At 43.3% G+C, this 26,729-nt stretch overlaps 1 protein-coding gene across 10 annotated transcripts in view; it reads left to right on the forward strand.

Annotated features, from left to right (window-relative positions):
* KIZ (kizuna centrosomal protein) overlaps window positions 1–17,678 on the forward strand; it is a 120,656-nt gene extending 102,978 nt beyond the window's left edge. For all 10 annotated transcript variants that reach the window (XM_009436807.5, XM_063802411.1, XM_016937121.4 and 7 more), the window contains 4 exon segments: window positions 91–195; window positions 3,794–3,890; window positions 15,298–15,341; window positions 17,535–17,678. In XM_009436807.5, coding sequence (XP_009435082.3) covers window positions 91–195; window positions 3,794–3,890; window positions 15,298–15,341; window positions 17,535–17,632 — 344 coding nt within the window. In that variant the 3' untranslated portion in view covers window positions 17,633–17,678.
* The last annotated feature ends 9,051 nt before the right edge of the window (window positions 17,679–26,729 follow it).

Below are 26,729 nucleotides of genomic sequence, written 5' to 3' on the forward strand. Positions count from 1 at the left end.
AAGAAGTGTTAATCTCATAGGAAGAATTTAAAAAGCTTCTTTCTGGGCAGTAAAAAATGTAATATTTCTGTGCTTTTCTTTAATCAATAGAAACAGAAGCCTATCAGTTGCTGAAGAAGGCCACCCTTCAGGATAATACAAATCAAACTGAAAACAGGTTTCAAAAGACAGATGCTTCTGTGTCACACTTGTCAGGTAAGTAAGAGCAGATGGCAGTGTCCAGGGGCCCAAAGTGGCAGGCAGGGCTGTGTTCGGAGAAGGGTGGTTATTCTTTATGAAGGTTTCTGGAGTTTGCTCTGTAACGAGCTGTCACCAGGACAGAATGAGCTAGTACTTTTTTATCCTTAGCAAATGGACATGTGGAAAAGCCCTTTTGTTATGTCCTAGACATGTGCTGGCCAGCATGGCAATGGCCCTTCCAGGCCCTGGATTCTGCCAAGCATGTCATGATAGTGACTTGTCACCAGTGACCCTGAGAAGACACACCCAAATTCCTTCTCTTCCCCACGGCTACTAGTGTCTTAGTCATTCAGTTGGCAGTGTTGTACTGGGCTGCTTTCCCTCACCAGAATGTTGGGGGATTTTGAGTTCTTTTACTGAAAGGATTATAAATCCCAGGAATGCTAAATTTTATTTTTTTATTTTATTTTATTTTATTGTGAGACAGGGTCTTGCTCTGTCTCCCAGGCTGGAGTGCAATGGCATGATGGCTTACTGAAGCCTCAACCTACCAATCTCAAGCAATCTTCCCTCCTCAGCCTCCCAAGTAGCTGGGACTACAGGTGCGCACCACCACACTCAGCTAATTTTTGTATTTTTTTGTAGAGGTAGGGTTTTGCCATGTTGCTCAGGCTGGTCTCAAACTCCTGGACTCAAGTGATCCACCTGCCTTGGTCTCCCAAAGTGTTGGGATTACAGGTGTGAGCCACCATGCCCAGTGAGGAAAGCTAAATTTTAAGCTTAATTATAGTTCCTTCAATTTAAGATTTTGTTTTAATTGTAATTTTGTTTTTTTATACTTTGTTATTATACATCTATTATTTTCAGTGGTTTTCCTTTCATTACACCAGTTTTTAGAGTATAAGTTACCTCAGTTTCCTTTGTGAGAGTAAATGGATTAATACAGAAGGAAATCCACATTAATGACTTTCTTAGCCACCATGCCATAATTTCATCTAGCAGAATGAATAGTGATTTCTAAATAGCATGTAATTCCCAGTCCACATTCAGATTTCCCAGTTGTCTCAAGGATGTCTTCTTCAACCAGGCACAGTGGCTCATGCCTGTAATCCCAGCATTTTGGGAGGCCAAGGTGAGAGAGCTGCTTGAGGCCAGGAGTGCGAGACCAGCCTGGGCAATATAGCAAGACACTGTTTTTACAAAAAATTTAAAAATTAGCCACAAGTGTTAGCATCTTCCTATACTACCAGCTATTTAAGAGGCTAAGGTGGGAGGATCACTTGAGCCCAGAAGTTTGAGGCTGCAGCAAGCTATGATCACACCACTGCACTGGGCAACAGAGCAAGACCCTATCTAAAAAGGAAAACAAAAAATGCCTTTTTCAGACAGATATTTTCAAGGGACATACTTACAGTACATCAGACTTGCTGTGTTTGGAGAGCTGATTCCTAGATAATATTAGTGGTTAAAGTCAGTTGCGGCAAAATTCAGTTATTTTGGTGGTATTGAGGATTTGGTGACCAGTGCACATTAAGTGCCCAGCACAGTGCCTGATAGTGAAAAGCCCCCTGGGAGAGCCGGCCATTGTGGTGTTAGTGGTGATTTGAACTCAGCAAACATAAGACATTGTAGTTTATTGAGTTATAAAACAGGGCCTCTGTCCTGATGGAGGTTGTCGTCACTTGCAAACTCTTAACTGTTTGCTTTCCATGACCTTCTTCACATTTGAGTCATGGAATTTGAATCCAGAGGGATATTAGAAAGAATGTATTCAACACTCCCATTTTACAAATGAGGCCCCAGGAGAGTAACACCGTGCTCAGAGCCTTTCAGCTGGATAGCTGACACACACAGTTTGGCAAGTGACTCCACACGTCTGTTTCTGCTAAGTGTAATTTTCAGTAGTTAATTGGACAAGTGCAAAAGATGAGTAAATTTGGCCGGGCACTGTGGCTCACACCTGTAATCCCAGCACTTTGGGAGGCCAAGGGAGGTGGATCACCTGAGGTCAGGAGTTTAAGACCAGCCTGGCCAACATGGTGAAATCCTGTCTCTACTAAAAATACAAAAATTAGCCAGACATGGTGACAGGCGCCTCAGCTACTCAGGAGGCTGAGGCAGGAGAATGGCTTGAACCCGGGAGGCAGAGGTTGCAGTGAGCTGAGATCACACCACTGCACTCCAGCCTGGGTGACAGGGCCAGACCCTGTCTCAAAAAACAAACAAACAAAAAGATGAGTAAATTTGACATATAAGTTGTAGTCCCTTTGATGTGTATCAGAAATTATGGATTATGGTACTATTAATAACCTTGTACTTAATGCATTTTTATTAATTTATTCATAAGTGAAATGACACTCTAGGTTGTATAGTCAAGCACCCCTAAATTCATTTCCCTTGCCCCATACTCAAAATTACACTACATGTTTTGCAGGATTCCACATTTTCTGGCAGTGGAATTATGGAAGTGCTCCTGCCTATGTTTGCTGTCACTGTCATTGTAGTCAGATCCTTTGGCTGTGTTTTGTCTTTTACCCTTACTCTCATTCTGATCCTAAGGACTTATCTGAGCCCCAAAGAAAAGCAGAAAGTGGGCTGGGAGGGTGTAGGGCAGCTTCACAGTGTTGTTAGAAGTAGCAGGGATGGGAGGTGGTGGTGTACTCTGCACTCAAGAAGCCCACCCCACATCTAACTAATGAAGAAGCAGTGCATGTTTCACTTACTTCTGAGTCTTTGGACCTGAAGGAAAGCCACTTAAATAAACCTTGAGGCTTAGTTTTCATGTCTGAAAAGACCTCCTCCTGGTAAGCATGTGGACACCCTCTTTGGGCTGAATGTGGACACATTTTTAAAATAATCACTTTGCTGCAGAGTGTACATGCAAGCAGGCAGGTTACAGGTTAGAAACTCAGCAAATGCTTTTTGCAAAGATGCCCATGCATGCTGTATCTGTGATTTTGACTGCCAGTTAAGAAGCAGAAACATCCAAGGCTGAGAACTCCCAAGAGGCAAAGATCAGGGATTGCCCTGCAAACTGGGGGGCATTGTGGGAATATCCAAGTCTCTGGCTCCAAAGAAAGAGGTGGAGTGTGCATCCTCCTCCTCAGCCTTTAGAGGCTGGTAAAGAGTGGCCTTGATGATTTTCAGTGGAGATTCTTTCTCCTCTGTGGGATGGAAAATAGAGGATTTTACAGAGGGGCTTAAGAGTGGATAAGGTGGGTAACTGTTATCCACGGGTCTCAATTATTTCTGAGCCCTGGTTTGCTGCCCGTGTGTTATAACAATGGGAATTATCCAGTGCTTTGTGACACAGTAGAGATCCATATGCCTACATGTGCATCTTAGTCATTTAAAATTGAACTCTTTGGATGATTTCAGTTTTCACTTTTTGTGGCTTCTGTTTCGGTATCACAGGAAAGTGCCTCACTCCCTTTCGGTATTCTACCAGCATTTCATTCTCTGCCTCAGAAGCTCCCTTGCCTTCTGTGGCTTGAACAGCATCTTCCTCTGTTGGCGTTTGTTTCACCAAACTTACTGTGAGGCCACTTTATTCATTTTGTCCCATGGCTGCATGACAGCTAACCCTCACTCTCCATGTTTACGCTTATCACAGGTTTGAATATTGGCAGCGGTGCATTCGAGACAAAGACAGCTAACAAAATTGCTTCGGAAGCTAGTTTTTCATCTAGTGAAGGAAGTCCTTTGTCAAGGTAAAGTTGTGAAAGCCTTTCTGAATAGCAGCAACAAGATGAGAAATGTCACAGCGCAATGAATTAAACTCTGGCTGCGTATTATTTTGTTGTATGACTTGGAGGGTTATGGTTTGGGTTTTTGTTTATCTAAAATAACAGTTGAAACTTTAGTCTACCTTTGAAAATATTTGCACCAGAGCCAAGTATTGTTTTGCAGCTGTTGTTTCCTTGGTTTAAGACTCAATTGACACCTCAGTGAACCACAAATTAGCGTCTACAGCTGCTCGCAGTAGGACTGCTTAGAGACCACACAATGGAGGTTGTCAGAAAAAGGGCAGAGAGAAAACATCAGGCCTTAAAAGAAATAAAGTGGCATGTTTCTTCTTTTTGTGATGGCTAATATATAAACTAGTAATTGCTGGATATTCTTATTTTCCTCTTTTTTTTTTTTAACCAAGTGTTTAGGCTAGATTATTCTTTCCTTTTCTAATACTTTCTTGCTTATTTTCCATAAAGAACAAAATTTATCTTTTCACATTTGTCAAACTGTAGCACTCGCTTCTTGTAAGTTTTTTGAGCTGTGATAAGAGAGTTGTGTGCTGAATTTGTCATTAACATAAAATACTAATCACAGTAGCTTCGGGTCACTTAGAATTTATAGATGGGAATATAAGCCATCACCTGATGAAATACCCTACTCTTTTGCTTTGAGCTAAATATTGTTTAAAATGGCATAGCAACTTTCCTTTTGGAACAGCATTGCTCAGTAAAAAGGTGTCCTTCAGTTGATTATATTACATTTGAATTAACTGCTTGTCTCTGATGAAATTTTAGAACAGGAACTTTACATTTCTAGTATAACGTATAATGTTCCATAAGAGAAAATGATTTGAACCAGAAATGCTGAATTTTTTAAATGAAAAAAATCCTATTTTTATTCATATTTTATAAACAATACAATGTTTTTAGAACCTGGAGTATATTAAAATGAGATTGAATTTCTAAAATTATAAGTTTTAGAAACTTGACAAGTTCAGTTTTAGGGAAATAACTCATTTAATTTTCAGAAGTTATTATTTTTAATGCCTGAGTTTTCGTCCATAATTTTGAAGGAAGTGGGAGGTAAATGGGACAGGAAGAGTGTTAAAGTATTATGTTATTATGATTATATTATAAATTCAAGTTCTAGGTCTCCTAAAAGAAAGTTTAAAAGACAGTAAATTCTACAGATAATTTTTAGGGCCGAATGTTACCATTTGGCTTAATAATATATAGAGGCACTAAAAAACTCACTTCTTCCTAAACAGTCTTTACGTAGGTTCTTTGGGAAATTTTTAAAGACATTGAGAAAGCAATTGGATTTTGTAAAACATTTCTCAGTCCAATAATTTCACATCTTGTCTATATTTTACTAAACTAAAATCAAGCATTTTCCTCCTTCAAATTGAGGCAGAGGTATTTTGTTATTAGTATCGTTTCCGTATGAAATTAATTTCCTAATAAATTACAAGTAATCTCATCATCCCCTTTAAGAAAACAAACAAAAAAAAAAACCCACACAAAAAGGCCTTGAAGGAACTCTTGGTTCTAGGCACTTGATAATAATCCAGTGATGAAAAGGTCTGGGTCCAGAGTGCGTGGGTTTGGCGTGCTGTTTGTCACGGTTTGGTTCTTGTGCTGGGCTTGGTGTGGTTCATATGCCACCCTGGGCTTTGGAGAGCTCCAGTTTTGCTGTTTGTGCTGGATTCACTGAAATTTCTTAGAGGCTTACATTTAAGGATCCCACTTACTGCAGTCACTCCTTGTGCTTTATTGCTTTTACAAGTGGTCTCGAAACCCGGTACTTGAGAATAAACATAACAGTGCAGTGCTGCTGTAGCACTTTTAAAATTCTTCTTTGCTCTATTTTGTCAGTGAGCTGATGAGCAACCTCAAAAAAAAAAAAAAAAAAAAACCCGCTGGACCTAAAAAAAAAAAAAAAAAAATGGCTTCCTCTGATGTCCTAGAGACAATAATTATGATGTGCTAGTTAAGCCCAAACTACAGCTGAGGGATTTTACTTTAAAGCAGCGGCTTGGGCGCAAAAATGCATTTATAGCTCTTTGTCTGCACCTCATTATGTGTGGGCCTGATTCATTAAGTAATTGGTTTGCAGTTGTTTACATGAGTATTAAGGCCTTCTTTTCAGCCGCCTTTGAGAGATACATTGTGCAAATGTTGCCTGTGATGAATGCAGAATGAGGGCCAGAGGGTCCGTCCTATTGGCTAAACAGTGCACTCCTGTTGAAAAGCCAGAGAAAGGGATTGGGTGCTGCTTTGCATAGCAATGACTTTCTTAATAAGCGTTACAGATTAATACACACAAGCTATAAAAGATGCAAAGAGATACTCTTAGCACATTTATACATGCTCATTTCATTGTGATGGTGGTGGGGTTCGGGTGCTTTCATATTCCGTTTTTCAGAGCAGCAGCTTCAGTGCATGAGCCGTAATAGAATCCGATGTTTATTGTATTATAAATCACGGGCAAGTAGGCAGATTGGCAACAGTTTATTATTAAAGATTCTTTCAGTGTAAATCTTTTTCTACCATTGTATTTGCTTCAGCAAAATCATTTTGTGGTTGAGTGGGGATGAAAAGCATAATGTACGAAGGAGTGAGTCCTAATAGGAAGCCGTTCTCCAAGTAAAGACCACTTGTTCCCTTTTGTTCAGGGGTGCATGCCAGAGCTTCCTCTCCTCTGCAAACATTGTCTCGCTTTACCTTCCCCAGCAAGCGGTTTTCACTCTCCCGGATCCATTTGTTCAATGGAGAGTATATTTTAAAAGCCTGCCCTTAGCTTACTGGTTCCTGCCTTGTAACTTCAGCTTACTGGTTGGACCAGATAATGTTTTACCAAAAGGAAAGGGTGTGTGCTTGCAACATAATTGCCTGGGGGAAAGGTAGCAGAAGTCACCCAGCCACTGTACCCTGGCAGGGCCACCATGGGTGGCATTCTGTGCCAGCCTTGCAGCCACCAGAGCGGCCAGTGGAGGGCGCCAGCCTGCAGCTGATGCTCTGATGGCGGTGGCATTTTCTGTCTTTGCCTGGTCACTGTGCCATTTTCCCCAGGATAACATAAAGATTATAAGGAACCAATAGTCCAGTGAAATAAAAATGAGTTTTTCCTGAAAGTCCTTTAGGTTCTTATATAAAAGCACTCTTCTCTGTCTTGGGTTTGGCACATCTCCATTCTTAAATTCCACTGAATTAGCAGCTTCCTAAATATGTCACGTTTCTTATCACAAGCCTACATACGTTGTTTTTTCTGCACAAAGCAAATAAGAACAATCGCTTGATTATTTGAAGAGAAAAAGTTAACAAGTTGACCTCAGGCAGCTGAAAGTGGCATCTTCTGTAGGAACCCCGATTAACCATCAGGGGGCGCTCAGACTTTGTTAAATTACTGGTAGGCCTTTAAAACCTAAAATTAGTGTTTACAGAGATTTGTTGGCATAGTCATTGGGATTTTTTTCTTTCTGGATTATTTTTTGCCTTCTGTTTTTCAGAAACATATGTCTGTTTTGAGGAACGTTCAATCTGAAATTGCTCTTTTAGAAATTGTAATACTGATTTCCACTAGCAGTCAAAAATTATTACAAATTTTAGAATTTGGAGTCTAAAGACCATGTCTTATAATAAATTAGCTATTTTCAGCCTTCTAATAAGACTCCAGAACTGGAAGGACACTTCCTGCTGCCGGGAGCCATTCCTCCTTATCCTGGACATCATAGACAGTGCTCCTGGCAGGACCCTCTGAGTCTCATTGCCACACTCAATTGGTGAGGCCTCAAAGTCACAATAACTTGGGTATATTTGTTAATGGGCCATGGCTATTTTTTTCTTTTTTAAAAAAAATGATATGACAGGCCAGGCGCAGTGGCTCATGCCTATAATCCCAGCACTTTGGGAGGCCGAGGCAGGCAGATCACTTGAGGTCAGGAGTTCAAGACCAGCCTGGCCAACATGGTGAATATCCCTATCTTTACTAAAAATACAAAAAAAATTAGCCAGGTGTGGTGGTGTGCACCTGTAATCCCAGCTACTTGGGAGGATGAGGCAGGAGAATCGCATGAACCTGGGAGGCAGAACTTGCAGTGAGCTGAAATTGCACCAATGCACTCATCCGGGCAATGGAGCAAGACTCTGTTTAAAAAAAAAAAAAAAAAATGATGGCTGGGTGCAGTGGCTCACACCTGTAATCCCAGTACTTTGGGAGGCCAAGGTGGGTGGACCGCCTGCAGTCAGGAGTTCGAGACCAGCATGGCCAACATGGCAAAACCCTATCTCTATTAAAAGTACAAAAATTAGCTAGACATGGTGGCAGGCGCCTATAATCCCAGCCACTCGGGAGGCTGAGGCAGGAGAATCGTTTGAACCCAGGAGGCAGAGGTTGCAGTGCATCAAGATCGTGCCACTACACTCCAGCCTGGGTGACAGAGCAAAACTCCGTCTCAAAAAAAAAAAAAAATAGATATTGACCATGAAATTGAGTCAATGTGTTACTAACATTAGGTTTTCCCTCTGTTCTTTTCTCCACATTCCACCCCCTGCTCCCACCCTGGGCCAGGAATGAGTATCTGACACCCACCTCTGTTGCCACACATCTCTCAGGAGACCCTTGTTGCCTGCACCCCTGTCAAGCACGGGTAGTCTGCACACTGCACACCCTTCCCAGCCAGCTCCCCTTGTCCCCCTGCTCAAGAACAGTTAACAACCAGACCGCATGTCATGCCCGCGTATGACCCACTATTTCATGTCCCTGGATTTTATTGGAATGCTCTTGCCCCACTCTTTTACCTGGTTAAGGCCTTCTAGATTTTTCAAGGCTTAACCTTCTGAACGTTTCCTAAGCAGAGACCTGGCTGCACAGCATGCCCTTCCTGTGGTCCCCCTAGCTATTTCTGTTATCATCTGTAGTCAGGGCTAGAAGCCATTTCCCATACCCTCCCTCCCGCAGTGGGGCAGGCTTCGTTTCATTTATTTATTTATTTAGAGACAGGGTCTTGCTCTGTCACCCAGGCTGGAGTACAGTGACACGATCTCCGCTCACTGCAACCTTTGCCTCCCAGGCTCAAGCAACCCTCCCACCTCAGCCTCCCAAGTAGCTGAGACCACAGGCACATGCCACCATGCCTGGCTAATTTTTTGTGGTTTTGGTAGAGATGATGTTTCGCCATGTTGCCCAGGCTGGTCTTGAACTCCTGAGCTCGGGTGATCCACTCTCCTCGGCCTCCCAAAGTGCTGGGATTATAGGCGAGCCACCGTGCCCAGCGGCAGGTTTCTTAATCACCAGTGCTGGATAGTCATTGCGCTTCCTGAGTGAGTAAGCATGGATATATAGCTCCACCATTCACTCTAGTTTGTTTTTTTTTTTTAATAAAAGTCCGTTTGTACAAGTTCCCTCACTTCTGTATGGCATCATGTACTTGAGCTGTAGGGAATCATGCATTTCATACAGTTATCTGCATAAGGGTGTGTGAGAGAGAGAGTGTGTGTGTGTGAGAGGGTGTGAGTGTGTGAGAGAGAGTGTGTGTGTGTGAATGTGTGTGTGGACACATACATTTTCAAAGGGAGACTGGTGATGACTGTGAATATGCCCTCTGCTCATGCATCCCCAGTTTCAGGAAGCAGGACCTGGGTGAACACACTTGCAGAGAGCCTCACTGGGGTTCTTTCCTGGCTGCTGTCTTGTCTGCTGATGGAAAGGTGTCTGGCTTCGGGCCCTGACCTTGATGAGAGCTCTTGGCACATGCTGGAGGCCTGGAATGTCATCCCACAGTTCCACTGTCATCAGTTCTCAGACAACCCCACTGTTGCCTTTTCAGCCAATTTCATGGTGTTTATTCTGGTGTCAGTCTCCTCACCGGAGCGTGGGCACCTCAAGGGCATCGAGCGAGTCTGTCTTGTTTGCTGCTGCAGCCCCAGCACAGAGTCCGATGCCTTGCTCTGCCGCTGCTCTTGGAAGGCCTGGCTGAGGCAGTTTCCCTGTCTCTTCCCATTTCAAGGGCACCCACCCATCAGGTTCCTCGAGGAAGAAACTTCACGCATCTCAGGCCTGCCTTCCCTCCGTCTGTCCCCAAACCTCCCATTCCTTGGCCCCTGTCTAAGTACTCATCACTTCCACTTAGAACCCACGGCTGCACATCAGCAAACTGAGCACATGCTTTTGTTGATCCAAATGTGCTGACAGTGCAGTGGCACTGCTTACTGAAGTCTGCTGTCTGCAGGCTGTCACACAGGATTGTCTGTAAATTTATCAGAACACTTCCAGGAAGGCATTACTGTCCCCATTCTACAGACAAGAAAACTGGTGCTTGGAGAGGTAGGCAACTTGCCCAGGATCATGCAGTGAGCAGAGTCTGTCTGGCCCCAGAGCTGATTCTGTCTCAGCTTCTGAAAGCAGCTCACATAGCCAGGCACATGCTGTGGCAGGGTTCTCCCTGCCCTACTGTTTTACTGCTTCTCAGGAGGCCCTGTGGGGCGGGTGTCTACAACGTGTACATTTGTAGGAGTGTCCCAGGAGGAGCATTTTGTTCCACTTTTGCTCTACTGCTGGCTCGCTCTGTGTGTCTTAGGACACATCTCTTAACCTCTTTGGGCTCAACCACTGCACAGTGAAGGCTCTGGATTGATAATCTGTGAATGCTGTGTTCTAATTAAATAGTGGGTTTCTTGGCCTTGGGTATTCTGTGTCTCATTTTTGTCTTTACTTGTTGGCTCCACAAAGCAAAACCTATTGTCAGTAATTCTTACTAACTTTATATTGATGTTGACTGTGTAGACCAATTCTAGCTACATTAGCCTTTTGTTCATATAAAATGAACAACTGACACGTAATTGTTACTGTTTTCCATAGTGCACTGTGTCATCCTGACTCCACGTATACAGTGTTCACTGTGTGCCAGGGCTGCTCTCGGATAAAACCTATTCTGTTGAAGTCCTGGCTGGCCCTAACTTTTTAAGTTTAACAAGGTTGAGAACACAAGTGACTTTGATTAGCATTGTCCTAATCTGGTTTATCAGTAGCAGGGGAATTTATAAGCAGTTACCAAAATGCATCCAAAATAAGATGGCTTAATGGCTAGGCAGAGGGGAGAGATGTGATGAAGTCAGTACAGCAGAATGGTAACAAGTGAGCATCTCCCTAATGGGAATGGGACATTCCTGGTACAGCTGGGAGAAAAAATGACCAAAGCTACTGGGAAATTCTGCAGAGATAATTGTCCCATTATTTTTTAATTAATTAAAACTAATTAATTAACTTTTTTTTTTGAGACGGTGTCTCGCTCTGTCACCCAGGCTGGAGTGCAATGGTGCAATGTCAGCTCACTGTAACCTCTGCCTCCAAGGTTCAAGCGATTCTTCTGCCTCAGCCTCCCAAGTAGCTGGGATTACAGGCGCAGACCACCATGCCTGGCTAATTTTTGTATTATTAGTAGAGACAGGGTTTCACCATGTTGGCCAGGCTGATCTCGAACTCCTGACCTCAGGTGATCACCCGCCTCAGCCTCCCAAAGTGCTGGGCTTATGCCACCACACCCAGCCGATTGTCCCATTCAAATGAGACCAGCGGAACATGGTTATATTTTAATTTACTCAGTTAATCATCTGCAGTGTCTTGCCTGAAAATGGCTTATTTTGAAGTAGGACCTCCAGTCCAGTTGTAAACTTCTAGGGAAAAAATACCAAGTCTGCCCTCTGGGGTTCCAAGAGTCGCTCCTGAGCCATGGTGCAGGGGAAAGGCAGGCTCTCTGGCTTGCAGCATGGGCCTCATGTGAGGCAGTTCTTTACAACAGTGGTGGCCCTTGGGCCATGCCCAGGCCACTGCCTGGGTCCATACGGCCCGCAAGCTAAGAGTGGTTTTCACATTTTCAAATGGTTGGAAGAAAATTAAAAGAATAATGTTTCGTGACACCTGAAAGTTATATGAAATTCAAATTTCCGTGTCTATACGTGAAGTTTAATTGGAATACAGCCACATCTTTTAGTTTACAAATTGCCCATGGCTGTTTTTGTGCTACAAACACAGTTGAGTAGTTGCGGCAGACCATATGGCCCACAAAGCCTGAACTATTTACTCTCTGGTTCTTTACAGAAAACCTTTGCCAACGTCTGCCTTACAAGATGGAAACATTACTTCTACACTCTCAGCAAACATTACACAGTTAGATTCTGAGCACATAAGACCACATGGTGACCATATCCCATGGCCTACAACCTTAACTCTTTGATTTCTTTTACTTTCTGAAATGCAGTTTTGTTTTTCTTTCATCTACTCTAGTAGCCAAAGTAGTTGGCTCTATCCAGCACACAATAGAAAGTTCTCAGGCTTCTCCATCAGCCTTGCCTTAGCTTTACATATTAGGTATGACCTAGAGAAAAAAATGTTGGCCCCAAGAATTCTGTATAATAAAAAATCAACTATGAATTGCAGGGTCACATTTACTTTCAGAGATTTTCCCAAAAGGAAAAATAATTGCTCCTTAGATACGAGAGTGGAGAACAAAACACTGGAAAGCACGCTCTGCCCTTCTCCGTGGGTAGGCCACGCACCGCGCACATTTAGCTCTGAAACATGTTTCCTGTGGAAAACCAATCACACAGACAATTAAGAACCATTACACAATTAATTCACATTTCACTAGGATGTTTACTGGCTCCCTGCATTACACAATTAATTCACATTTCACTGGGATGTTTACTGGCTCCCTGTGGCTTAAATGTTCTCAGAGCTACACTGTGTAACCACGGGACACACAGAAAAAGCAAGTTCAAGTGGCCTCATAGAGACATGGCTTCAGGAAATCATTTTTTCCTAGAGTGCCACATGCGGAAGTGAGGTCCCTGAAATGCTCAGTGGGTCACCTCCGTGCTGGGACTCAGCATTGCTGGCTGATTGCTTTTGATGAGTTAAGTGACGACTAACACACACTCGCGTAGATGTTCTCATGTGTCTGTGTTTACAGCCTTGTGCATGACTTTTTCCTTTTTTTTTCCGCTTCAGCTTTTCTGGGTTTTTATTTTTTTTTCTTTGCCAGCAGGGAAGCCAAAGAAACTTGATTCTGAAGTGCAATATTAAATAGAAATATGTAAATCAAGTATTGTATAATTGAATATTGATCAAATGCCTTTAAGCAGGGCCCTATGCTTAGTGAAGTTCGCTTGTTCATTCCAAGTGAACATACTCATTAAGCACCTGTTAAGTGCTGTGCACCGCGTTACCCAGGTGAGCTGAAACAGGTGTGGTCACTACCCCCATGGATCTTGCCGTTCAGAGGGGGAGGAGTGGCACGTCAGTTGGCTGTACAAGTGGATGTGAAACAGCAACTTGACGAGGACTCAGTGGTAAAGATAGGGAGTCAGAAGTGGGAAGGCTCCAGCAGGACAGCACGACACTCCTGGGGGATCCACCTTGGAGGCACTGCTTGGGATTTAGGTCTTTGTGCAGAAATCAATGGAAAGGCATTGAAGAATTTTAAGCGAGGAAGTGGAGCATTCACCTCACAAATTCAGATTTGCATTTCAGAAAGCTCACTCTCATTGCCTAGTGGAAAATGGATAGTAGGGGACAAGATGAGTGTGTGTCACCAGTTAGGAGGTTGTTGCAGAGATAGAAGCAAGAGCTGATAGTTTTGTTGACCAGTGTGCTGGCAGTGCCCAGGGAACTGGTGAGGACTGCAGGAAGTATTGCAGGGGGGGCGAGGGGGGTGGGGGTGGAATTGGCAGGACCGAGGGCCAGACTGGGTGTGAAGGAAAGAGGAGTGGAGACTGGAGAGGGGCTTGGGGAGACTAGTGGGTCAGGGGTGCCATTTGCTGAGACGGAAGGAGCTGAGCTCACCTGCCACTGTGTCCTTTCTCCTGTGTCAGGGGCTCCCTGCTGCCCCACCCCGCCACACCTTGTTCCCCAGTCCTGGCCTGTGAAGGCCTCTGCCTTTGGAGGTGCCGGGCTTCCTCTGTGGTCCTGCAGCTCCCCCAATCACCTGCCACAGTGCTCTCCATCCTCCCAGCTGGCAGAGATCTCTCCTGCTCCCCCTGTGGCTCTTATTGTATGGACCGTGGCTGGCAAATTAGCCTCTTTCCACCCCTCCTAGCATTTTTATAATCCACCCTCCCCTGCAGCACCTAGCCCAGTGTCCTCAGGTAGGGGGAGGTGGGGAAATAATAGACATCCCTGCAGTTGCATTTAGTGTGTGTGTGTGGTGTGTGTCACTTTCTGTAAAATGGGTTCTTGCAGGCTCACCTCACTGACAGGTCCCCACAATCCTGGCAGCTCCAGGACTGTTAGTCAGCTGCTGGCCTTTCCAGATGCTCGTAGGGGTATTCCATGCTTCATGGAGAAATGGCTGTGAGCACTACTCAGTCATGGCAATTAAAGGAACAGGCACTAAATTTAAAGGGAACACTGAAAGGTAGCCTGGAAAATGATACCTTAGTGGAGCATGTTTTTCTGAAAAAAAAAGTAAATTATAGCAAAACATAGATTTTTAAGCCAAAAGTCAACCACACTTGGCCCAAAGGGAAGGAAAAGATATATTTGCAGGGTTTCCTGTGTCTAGAAGAACAAGGCCCTGGCCGTGAGAAGGGCGGTGGTGGTGCGTGGGGTAGGGCAAAGTGTCGAGCCATGCACCAAGAATGGTTTCTCTCCCACCATCTCCTGTGACCATTCAGGCAATTCTGAAAGAATCTCAGCATCATAAAACATTCGAGTGGCACTCCCTGAGGAGACTTTTAAATTCATTAAAATTGCAAAAGCTCCTGAAAAGGCACACAGAGAAATCATATCCCGTGGAGCCAGTTTTCTTGTCATATTGGCCTCAGTCGAGACGGTCCTGGATGCCACGAACACTAGCATTTATGTGACACTTGCAGGGCCCTCTACCAGGTGTTTGTTTTGAACTCCTTTCTTAACTGTTAGTATTGCTGCTACTGGTTTGACTAAGTATTTTAACTTCCTTACCAACATCTTGAATTCCCTACTGCAAGTGTTTCATTTTTAGCTTGCCTGAAAGCACTGAAGTTTGATGCATCACTGTCTTCCAGAAGACTGTTGAGGGAAACCGGTCCCCTGCCTCAGGGGAACATGCGATCATCCTCCCCCAAGAACACAGGGCCCCACACAGGCACAGCTCAGCAGGGTGGGGTGGGCCATGCAGACCTGCCGAGGACACACGCAGGACGGGAGCAATGCTGTTGAGTAGCGACCCTCCCGACAAGGCCACGCTGCATCCCGATATTTTCCCTTTACTTTTAAACTCTGGGAAGTAAGTGTAAAGTTCTGGCCTCCAGTGAATCAAAGTGCTTCTTCTCTAATGCGTTCATTATGAAAATATTAGTCTCATTGTCTTTTCTTTTTCAGAACTTAGACTGTTTCTTTATTTTGCAGGCATGAAAACAAAAAGAAACCCGTGATCAATTTAAAATCTAATGGTAAGAGAGATAATCGGACACTAGATTTTCTTTTTCTGTTTTAACCAAAAAACTCTGTGACATGCATTTGTTGTTTGCACCCTCATGTGAGTCCTGAAGCGGGCATGCTCACAGGGACTGCCATTGCAGCTGTCCCTGGGGTGGAACCTGAGGGCTTCTGGAGGCTCAGTTCTTCACAGACAGGACCACACGGGTGCCATGGACCACAGGGGCAGAGCATTGTAATTTGCAAGTATGAATTTGCAGGGGATCCTGGCCTCCATGTCTAATTAATTATCAGCACCATGTATTTTACCAATGAAATGTTTCTTGCCTCTCTCCTCATCCTCAGAAGCACCCATTGCTCATGACGGGACAGGCTCTTGGAGTAACTGTAACTGGTTTCCTCATACCCAGTTCCTCCCAGCTCCTGGGAAATCCCAGCTCCTCCACCTGGCCACCAGCCTCCAAACCCTGCCTTCCCCTGACCTTCCTGTGTAAGGACGGCCAATGCCTCCCCGTACCTGCAGGGTAGAGTCTGAGCTTTCTCCATTCCTGGGAGGCCCCAGCCCTGCTCTCCAGCTTACTCCTCCCAAGGTCGCCTCTTTGGGTCAAGCCACAGTCAGCTTTTTTCAGCTGTAGCACACCTATGCCTCTGTACCTTTGCCCATGTTGTTCCTTCTGTAGGGAGTTCCTTTTCCTTCTCCTCAGCCCAGTGAGCTCCTATTCATCCTTCAACACCCAGCTCACAGGAAAAATCTAGCCCTCCTACCATAACACTGTGGCATATCCCCTGCCCAGCTTGGGCTCTCTCAGCTCCTGTCTCCTTAAACCCCTTATACCTTAAATTAAAGGTATAATTTGATTAATAGTTTTACTGACAGTAACAAAAATATTTGCTATTTATTTAGCCCCAGTATGTCCCACTTTGCTAACCCAGTATGGAAACTAATTCAGAGCTGCTGTAGAACCTAGGCCTAGGAATCTGCCTTTTTAGCAAGCACCCCACTGTGAATCACTCTTCTAGAAGGACAGCTACCTACTGTGGGGGAGACAAGTACCCAGTGGGTTGTGATGGAGAGTATGGGCTTGAGTCAGATGACTTGGATGGGACTCCCAGCTTGGCCACTCACTGGCATTGTGATTGTGGCCAATTTCTTAACCCCCTTCAGCGTCCGTTTGTTTGCCCAGTGAAATGGAAACATTAATACTTACCTTGCCAGGCTGGTGCGAGGATGAGATGGGGTCGTGTATGAGAAGTCAGCACAGAGCTGGCAGGTGGTGCCATGCAGGTGTCAGCAGAGTTAAGGGATTGTTGATGTAGTAGGAGGCGTGGTCCGCTCCACCACATCTTGCCAGACCACCCGCAGGGCACCTCAGCTCCAATTCACAGACGCGCCTACAGCTTCCTGCACCAAGCAGCTGTGTCTCTCTGCCTGAGGGCTTTCTCTGGCTGCAGGAGCGTGCTCAGCCTTCACAAGGCAGCCCAAAGTACCAGGGAGTTTATGCCCTGGGTTGAGAGCAACCCTCAACCAACAGAGGCAAGTTGGTGGATCAGTAACCCCACTCCCTTGCTCTTCACTGGGACAATCTGGGGAGAGTTCTGCAGTCTCTCAGGGGGCCCCAGCAGGCTGAGCCTTGCCTGTCCACTCACTGCCAGGCACCCACTCGTCGTCATACCCTTCACTGGCTTCCTGTCTTCCTTGTGTCACTGTCCCCATGGTTCCTGGGATCACCTCTCAAGTAAATGATGTGGACCAAAGTCCTGTCTCAGGGTAAACATCTCTGCTTACTCCTCTGCCACGTCTTTCCCTTCTCCTCTCTGCTCTCATAAAGAAGAGTGGGAGATGAAAGTGGAGGGGCAGCTGAGGTGGGGCGGCATCAGGCTGATACAACACCCCAGGGAGCCCTGCTTCCATGTAACCCTGACCTTAAATCCCTATCCTATAATAAAGATTTGGGCACAACAGAAGGGAAAAGGAAGTATTCTGCAAATTGTTTTCCATAACAGTGCAGAGGACACACTTTGAAATGTGTAATTTGTGCAGTATGACATGCATTTGGGTGTGTCTGGTCAGGTACATCATGTGGTGTCCCTGTTAGGCATTTTGCAGACTGACACTCCGCTTAACCAGTCCTTCCATGCTGTGCTGTTTTGTAAGCTCTTAACCAGAGTGCAAAAATGTTAAATGACTGTCTGGTTTTATTTTCCAGCCCTCTGGGATGAGTCTGACGACAGTAACTCAGAAATTGAGGCTGCTTTACGCCCTAGAAACCATAACACCGATGATTCTGATGATTTTTATGACTAACGTGCTGTGACATCGGTTTCAAATAAAGTCTTTAAACAAACTGAAACCCTGTGTTAATATATGATGTCCAAAATAAATATGTTCTTTTAAGTTTTCTCATTGTTTTATGGGAAAACTTAGGACTACATTGCTATTCAAGTGAAATTTTATGACATAAATATGAACTTGCATATTCATTTTTAAGTGTCATCATGAAGCAAAGTGATGAATGCAATGCCCATCAAAATTCAAGGTGGTTTCTATGTTAGAAATTAGCCAGCTGATCTTAAATTCATATGGAAATTCAAGAGGCCCAGAATAGCCAAAACAATCTTGAAATACAGTTGGGAGGCCGAGGCGGGTGGATCACTTGAGGTCAGGAGTTCAAGACCAGCCTGGCCAACATGGTGAAACCCCATCTTTACTAAAAATACAAAAATTAGCTGGGCGTGGTAGCATGCACCTATAATCACAGCTGCTCTGGAGGCTGAGGCAGGAGAATTGCCTGAACCTGGGAGGCAGAGGTTGCAATGAGCCGAGATCACGCCACAGCACTCCATCCTGGGTGACAGAGCAAGACTCCTTCTCAAAAAAAAAAAAAAAAAAAAATACAGAGTTGGATTTCTCACATTTCCTTATTTCAAAACTTACTGAAAAGCTACAGTAATTGAGATACTGTGGTACTAGATAAACAGAAATCAATGGAATATTGACTCTGTTGATTCATATGTATCTAGAATTGAGAATACAAAAACACTGTCACATTTAGGTCAATTAATTTTTGACAAGGGTAACAATTTCTGCTACTCAATGGGATAAAGAATAGCCTTTTCAACAAATGATGCTGGGACAAATGGATAGCCACATGGCCAAAGAATGATCTTGGATCCCTACCTCACACTGTATACAGAAATTAACCAAAATGGATCAAGAACCTAAATGTAAGAGCTAAAACTACAAAACTGTGTTAGAAGTAAACATAGGTGGCCAGGCATGGTGGCTCATGCCTGTAATCCCAGCACTTTGGGAGGCTGAGGCAGGCAGATTGCCTGAGGTCAGGAGTTTGAGACCAGCCTGGCCAACGTGGTGAAATGCCGTCTCTACTAAAAATACAAAAATTAGCCAGGCATGGTGGCAGGCACCTGTAATTCCAGCTACTTGAGAGGCTGAGGCAGGAGAATCAGTTGAACCCGGGAGACGGAGGTTGTAGTGAGCCAAGATTGCACCATTGCACTCCAACCTGGGCGAACCCGGGAGACGGAGGTTGTGGTGAGTCAAGATTGCACCATTGCACTCCAACCTGGGCGACAAGAACGAGACTTGGTCTCAAAAAAAAGTAAACATAGGTGTAAGTTTCTCTCACCTTGGATTAGGCAACAGTTTCTTAGATATGACCGCAAAGCCTTAGATGTGGTTGCAAAAGATACCACCAGGAAAGTTAAGGCCAGGTGCGGTGGCTCATGCCTGTAATCCCAGCACTTTGGGTGGTCAAGGTGGGTGGATCATTTGAGGTCAGGAGTTCGAGACCAGCTTGGCCAACATGGTGAAACCCCATCTGTACTAAAAATATATAAAGCCAGGCGTGGTGGCACGCACCTGTAGTCCCAGCAACTCAGGAGTCTGAGGCAGGAGAATCACTTGAACCCAGGAGGCGGAGGTTGCAGTGAGCCAAGAGAGCACCACTGCACTCCAGCCTGGGTGACAGAGTGAGACTCCCATTTCAAAAAAAAAAAAAAAAGAGTGAAAAGACAATCTATAGAATGAGGAAAGTATTTGCAAATTATACATCTAAAAATGGACTTGTATCCAGAAATACATAAATAACTCTTATGACTCAATAATTTAAAAAACCCCAATTTTGAAAATGGGCAAAGGATCTGAATAGATATTTCTCCAAAGAAGATATACAAATGGCCAATAAGATGCATGGCATCATTGGTCTTCAAGGAAATGCAAATCAAAACCACAGTGAGGTACCCCTTCATGCCCTCTAGCATGACTGGAATCAAAAAGTCAGGTAACAGAAGTAGTGAGGAGGTGGAGAAATCGCTGGCAGGGATGTGAAATGATGCAGCAACTTTGATAAACACTCTAGTAGTTCCTGAAAAGGTTAAACATAGAGGGATTATGACCTAATGATTCTACTCCAAGAGAAACGAAAACATATCCACACAAAAACTTGTACAGGAATGTTTATAGAAGAATTATTCATAAGAGCCAAAGAATAGAAACAACCCAAATGTCCATCACTTATAAATGGATAAACAGAATATCCATACAATAGAATATCATTCCTCAATAAAAAGGCATGGAGTACTAATCCATGCTACAACATGGGTGAACCTTGAAACATTATTCTAAGTGAAAGAAGTCACTCACAAAAGACCACATAATGTCAGATTCATTTCTGTGCAGTGTCTAGGATAGGAAAATCCATAGACAGATGAGTAGTTTTCTAGGCCTGGGGTCGGGAGAGGAGTGACTGCTGATATGAGGGATTTTGGCAGGGATAATGAAAATGTCCTAAAATTCATTGTGCTGATGATTGTATAATTCTGTGGATACACTGAAAACCATTGAATTGTACACTTTAAATAGGTGAATTATATGCTCTGTAAATTACATGTCAGTACTGTTTAGAAAAAGGAAATTGGTAATTCATACATCTTGGGGTCTAGTGACTCGAGTGACTACAGGCAACTCTTGATGCAACACTTTCTCACTTTTATATGGTCACTTTAGTCAATGTCAGAAGTTAATTGTGCAACTCAGGGGCCTGGGACTCATGGTGGGTCATGTGACTACTATGGCTTCCTTTGAGCCCTCAGAGTCTCTGAAATTGAAATGATTTTTAAAGCATTGTGTGTATTTTGTTTTTAAATCACCTCCTGCTTGTCACTTACCTACTCAAGAACTTGGGAGATGTCTTTGATTCACTCCTTTATTCTCCCTTCTTTCCACTCAAATTACCAAGGCCTTTCCTATCTCTTCCCTGCCATCATCACCATCCCCATCTGAGCCTTCACACCTGAGTTTCTGCAGCAGGTGTCTTGATATTGCCCTTGGCAACTGAGAAAAATCCTGCCATGGGTTTCCTTTTTCTTTTTTCTTAAAAAGGTATAACTTGGGTATTATTAATTTGCTAATAATAAAATAGCTGCTATTTATTGAGCACCCTATTATAACCCAGACACTTTGCTTGCTCAGCATAGAAACCAACTCAAAGCTGATGTAGAGACTAGGAATCTGCATTTTTAGTGATTCCTGTGGGAATCACTGTTGTAGAAAGACAACTATCTACTATGAGGAAATAAATCCAACTCTGAAATCCATGTTTTTATCCATTCGATGGGAGGCAAGGAATGTTGGCTGTTTGGTTTTTTGTTGTTGTTTGTTTTGTTTTGTTTTTTGTTTTTCTTCATTATGCTGTTCTGGCTTAGTTGTTCTAATAAGAAAATATTTCATTCTTTGGTTTTTAAAACTTTTAAGCTTTATACTACAGCGTTATTTTTCTATATTCTCTCTTCCCTATCCACAATTATTAAATAATGGGAGTTGACTCTAATGGTAATTCTCCACATAAATAAAGGGGGTACTTTATGGCTCAAAGCACACGATGGAAATATTTAGAATCACGCTATTTTAGGACTGGAAAAGCTTTTAGAGATCACATGGTCTTTGAATTTTAGAGTCGAAAAGGACATTATTCATCAAAACTTCTGATTTTAGAAAACTTGGTCAAAAGTGATACATAAATATGGCAGCGAAGTGAAGAGCAATATAGATACTAACTTGTCAGTAGACACTAAGAGGACAAAGAGAAGCGTGCCTGGCAAGGATTGAAGTTAAATGGAAAAATGTGGCTTGCTTTGGCCAATGCAATGTGAACACAAGTAACCAATGCCACTTTTGGTTGGAAGCTTTACTGCTATGTGTGATTCTGTGTGTCCTCTTTCGTGCGTCAGCAGCCATGGCAGCATGGGACAAGTGGAGCCTCCATCAGCCTGGCTGCCTCAGTGACTAGGAAGAGCAGACCTCCCCTGCTAATCATGTTTGCACCACTGGAATTGGCAGGTTGTTACCACAGGAAAATTCTGGTTTATCCTGACCAATATACTATTCTTCCATTTACGTACCATTTATGTATACTCTTTTTTTTTTTTTTTTTTTTTTTTTTTGTGAGACAGAGTCTCACTCAGTGGCCCAGGCTGGAGTGCAGTGGCAGGGTCTCAGCTCTCTGCAACCTCCACCTCCCAAGTGATTCTCCCGCCTCAGCTTCCCGAGTAGCTGGGATCACAGGCATGCGCCACCATGCCTGACTAATTTATATATTTTTAGTAGAGAGGGTTTCACCATGTTGGCCAAGCTATTCTCAAACTCCTGACCTCAAGTGATCTGCCCGCCTCTGCGTCCCAAAATGCTGGAATTACAGGCATGAGCCACCACGCCCAGCCATTTATGTATATTCTGATTAGGCCACGTGTAATTTAATTTTGGAGTGGTGAGACTTGCAAGGTTTCCTAAATGCTCACTGAATAAACATTACACCTTTGAGATTTTTTTAAAGAAAATTTGATTCTGAATAAAGAACATCTTTTTTCCTTTTTCCAGTTGAGAACCTCAAGTATCTGTGGTTAGACTATTTCTAAATGAAGTGGTAACAATTACAGTTGCAGAAGGTGAGGAACAAGTTGCACACCTTGGGGCAGGGATTGGGGGACATTTTTAGAACTGAGCTGTGGTAGTCAATAAATGGGAGTCTGTTGACAGGAAAACCTCCAGAAACCACAGCCTGCGGGGAAGCCCTCTGTGGTTTCTGGAAAGCAGGCACAGTATCTGGAGCATTTCCCTGGGTATTTGTATGTATCTCCACTGGAAAATAGCAAATGAACTGGGTTCCTCCAACCATCTGACCCAAGAGGTAGAACTGAATTCTCCCTCCTCCCCCCATTTCTAATGTGGGCTGGACTTAGTGACTCACTTCCACAGAATAGAGATGGAAAGGGGGAAATAGTAATGGTACAGTGGAGAAACCTGCCTGACACCACCTTACGTGATGAAGGTTAACACCCATGAGTCATGACTCGTGTGGATATCTGGAACCCTGACATGCTGCCAGGAGACGGGCACTTCTCCTCTATAGTGTTCTTTCTGAAAAATCTTAACCACAGCTTAATCATGAAAAATATCAGATAACCTTGGGACATTTGACAAAACACTCAGCCATTACTCCTCAAAACAGACAGTGTCATGAAAACCAAGGAAAGACTAAGAAACTTTCACAGACCAGAGGAGAAAGAGACATGACAACTAAAATGCATTGTGGGGCCCTGGTGGGATCCTCGAACCAAAAAAAGGACATTCACGGAAAATCTGGTGAAATGTGAGTAAAGTCTGGAGTTTAATATTAATGTACCATGTTGGTTTCTTAGTTTTGACAAATGTGCCACAGCAATGTAAGATGATAATATTAAGGGCAACTGAAACTGGGCTAGGGGTATATAAGAACTCTGCATTATCTTTGCAACAAATCTAAAATTATTCCACATAAACTAACCTCCATCAATAAATGTTATTGACACTTGGGTGATACCCTTTCACACTTTTTCTGTGCACATATGCTTTTTCATTCTCTTAAACGTTTCTATTTTTAATCTCAATCTTACCAGGCTTAAAAGATTGATACCCACTAAGAAAACAAAACAGGCCTTCAACCAGGGCACTAACTTGCTATTTGTCAGCAATGCTGATGGGGTATACAGAGTCCTACATCTTAACATCTTTTACCTACAGATCACATGCTGCACTGATGATAGTCCAGAAGAAAGCCTAGGTTTGCTGCTAGTCTTTAAAACTTTGCTAACCATTTTCTTAGTTTGTAGCAATAGAGTAGGCCTAGGACCCCACACTAGTAGCAAGCAAAATTTTCCAGCTACAATTTAACCTTTCTTTTTTCTTTTTAGTTACTTTCTATTTATCTCAAATGGCTCTGGTTTAAAATGTATAGAAGTGGCCAGGCACAGTGGCTCATGCGTGTAATTCCAGCTACGTAGGATGCTGAGGTGGAAGGATCACTGAGTCCAGGGAGGTCGAGGCTGCAGTGAGCCATGATCGTGACACTGCACTCCAGCCTAAGCAAGAGAATGAGGCCCTGACAAAATAAAAATAAATAAAATAAAATGGATAGCAGTGATATAAAGTTCCCTTTTAAAATACATTTTAGGGAAAAAGAAAGTTGACCTTCAAAAATAAGCTTAAAAAAAACAGAACAAGTGCTAGGAGGGCATGGCCAAGTGGAAGGAGGGGAAAGTTGCTCTGTTACCCTCACCAAATACCTCTCTGATGTATTTTGGGGTTTCCAGAGGATCAGGCTTCACGGGGAGGTCACACATGGGGCCCATGGCTAGTCCTGTTTCCCAGGTGAAAGCACTATCACTATCACAGCATAAGTTAATAACCCGATCTTCCCATTTATAAATCAAACTTTTGTGAGTTTGATTAACATGTGGATCCTGTGAACTGGTGAAATCAAGCACCAGAACTCACAGAGTTCAGGACTCAGCTCTAGATCTGGGGTAGCCACTCCCCACCAACTCCCGACTGAAGTTCAGATACAGCTTTATTATTTGGTCATTCTGCAGTCCTCCCCTGCAACCACCGCCAATTAAAGGAGATTTTTGTTTTATTTTGTTTTGTTTTTTAATTATACTTTAGGTTCTGGGGTACATGTGCAGAACGTGCAGTTTTGTTACATAGATATACACGTGCCATGATGGTTTGCTGCACCCATCAACCTGTCATCTACATTAGGTATTTCTCCTAATGCTCTCCCTCCCCTAGTCCCCCACCCCCCAACAGGTCCCACTGTGTGATGTTCCCCTCCCTGTGTGCATGTGTTCCCATAGTTCAACTGCCACTTTTGAATGAAAACATGTGGTGTTTGGTTTTCTGTTCCTGTGTTAGTTTGCTGAGAATGATGGTTTCCAGCCTCATCCATGTTCCTGCAAAGGACATGACTCATTTTTTTATGGCTGCATAGTATTCCATGGTGTATATGTGCCACATTTTGTTAATCCAGTCTATCATTGATGGACATTTGGGTTGGTTCCAAGTCTTTGCTATTGTGAATAATGCCACAATAAACATACATGTGCATGTGTCTTTATAGCAGCATGATTTATAGTCCTTTGGGTATATACCCAGTAATGGGATGGCTGGGTCAAATGGTATTTCTAGTTCTAGATCCCTGAGGAATCGCCACACTGACTTCCACAATGGTTGAACTAGTTTACAGTCCCACCAACAGTGTAAAAGTGTTCCTATTTCTCCACATCCTCTCCAGCACCTGTTGTTTCCTGACTTTTTAATGATCACCATTCTAACTGGTGTGAGATGGTATCTCATTGTGGTCTGGATTTGCATTTCTCTGATGGCCAGTGATGGTGAGCATTTTTTCATGTGTTTTTTGGCTGCATAAATGTCTTCTTTTGAGAAGTGTCTGCTCATGTCCTTCGCCCACTTTTTGATGGGGTTGTTTGTTTTTTTCTTGTAAATTTATTGGATTTCATTGTAGATTCTGGGTATTAGCCCTTTGTCAGATGAGTAGGTTGCGAAATTTTTCTCCTATTCTGTAGGTTGCCTGTTCACTCTGATGGTAGTTTCTTTTGCTGTGCAGAAGCTCTTTAGTTTAATTAGATCCCACTTGTCAATTCTGGCTTTTGTTGCCATTGCTTTTGGTGTTTTAGACATGAAGTCCTTGCCCATGCCTATGTCCTGAATGGTAATGCCTAGGTTTTCTTCTAGGGTTTTTATCGTTTTAGTTCTAACGTTTAAGTCTTTAATCCATCTTGAATTAATTTTTGTATAAGGTGTAAGGAAGGGATCCAGTTTCAGCTTTCTACATATGGCTAGCCAGTTTTCCCAGTACCATTTATTAAATAGGGAATCCTTTCTCCATTGCTTATTTTTCTCAGGTTTGTCAAAGATCAGATAGTTGTAGATATGCAGTGTTATTTCTGAGGGCTCTGTTCTGTTCCATTGATCTATATCTCTGTTTTGGTACCAGTACCATGCTGTTTTGGTTACTGTAGCCTTGTAGTATAGTTTGAAGTCAGGTAGCGTGATGCCTCCAGCTTTGTTCTTAGGATTGACTTGGCAATGCGGGCTCTTTTTTGGTTCCATATGAACTTTAAAGTAGTTTTTTCCAATTCTGTGAAGAAAGTCATTGGTAGCTTGATGGGGATGGCATTGACTCTATAAATTACCTTGGGCAGTATGGCCATTTTCACGATATTGATTCTTCCTACCCATGAGCATGGAATGTTCTTCCATTTGTTTGTATCCTCTTTTATTTCACTGAGCAGTGGTTTGTAGTTCTCCTTGAAGAGGTCCTTCACATCCCTTGTAAGTTGAATTCCTAGGTATTTTATTCTCTTTGAAGCAATTGTGAATGGGAGTTCACTCATGATTTGGCTCTATTGTTTGATTATCTCAATAGATGCAGAAAAGGCCTTTGACAAAATTCAACAACCCTTCATGCTAAAAACTCTCAATAAATTAGGTATTGATGGGACGTATCTCAAAATAATAAGAGCTATCTATGACAAACCCACAGCCAATATCATACTGAATGGGCAGAAACTGGAAGCATTCCCTTTGAAAACTAGCACAAGACAGGGATGCCCTCTCTCACCACTCCTATTCAACGTAGTGTTGGAAGTTCTGGCCAGGGCAATTAGGCAGGAGAAGGAAATAAAGGGTATTCAATTAGGAAAAGAGGAAGTCAAATTGTCCCTGTTTGCAGATGACATGATTGTATATCTAGAAAACCCCATTGTCTCCTCCCAAAATCTCCTTAAGCTGATAAGCAACTTCAGCAAAGTCTCAGGATACAAAATCAATGTACAAAAATCACAAGCATTCTTATACACCAATAACAGGGTGGTTTTGTAATGGTAGTTGCCTGTAAGTAATCCCAGCTACTCGGGAGGCTGAGGCAGGAGAATCACTTGAACCTGGGAGGCGGAGCTTGCAGTGAGCCGAGATTGCGCCACTGCACTCCAACCTGGGCGACAGAGCAAGACTCCATCTCAAAAAAAAAAAAAAAAAAAAAAAAAAG

The sequence above is a fragment of the Pan troglodytes genome, chromosome 21, assembly GCF_028858775.2.
Source record: "Pan troglodytes isolate AG18354 chromosome 21, NHGRI_mPanTro3-v2.0_pri, whole genome shotgun sequence".
In the NCBI taxonomy this organism is placed as follows: domain Eukaryota; kingdom Metazoa; phylum Chordata; class Mammalia; order Primates; family Hominidae; genus Pan; species Pan troglodytes.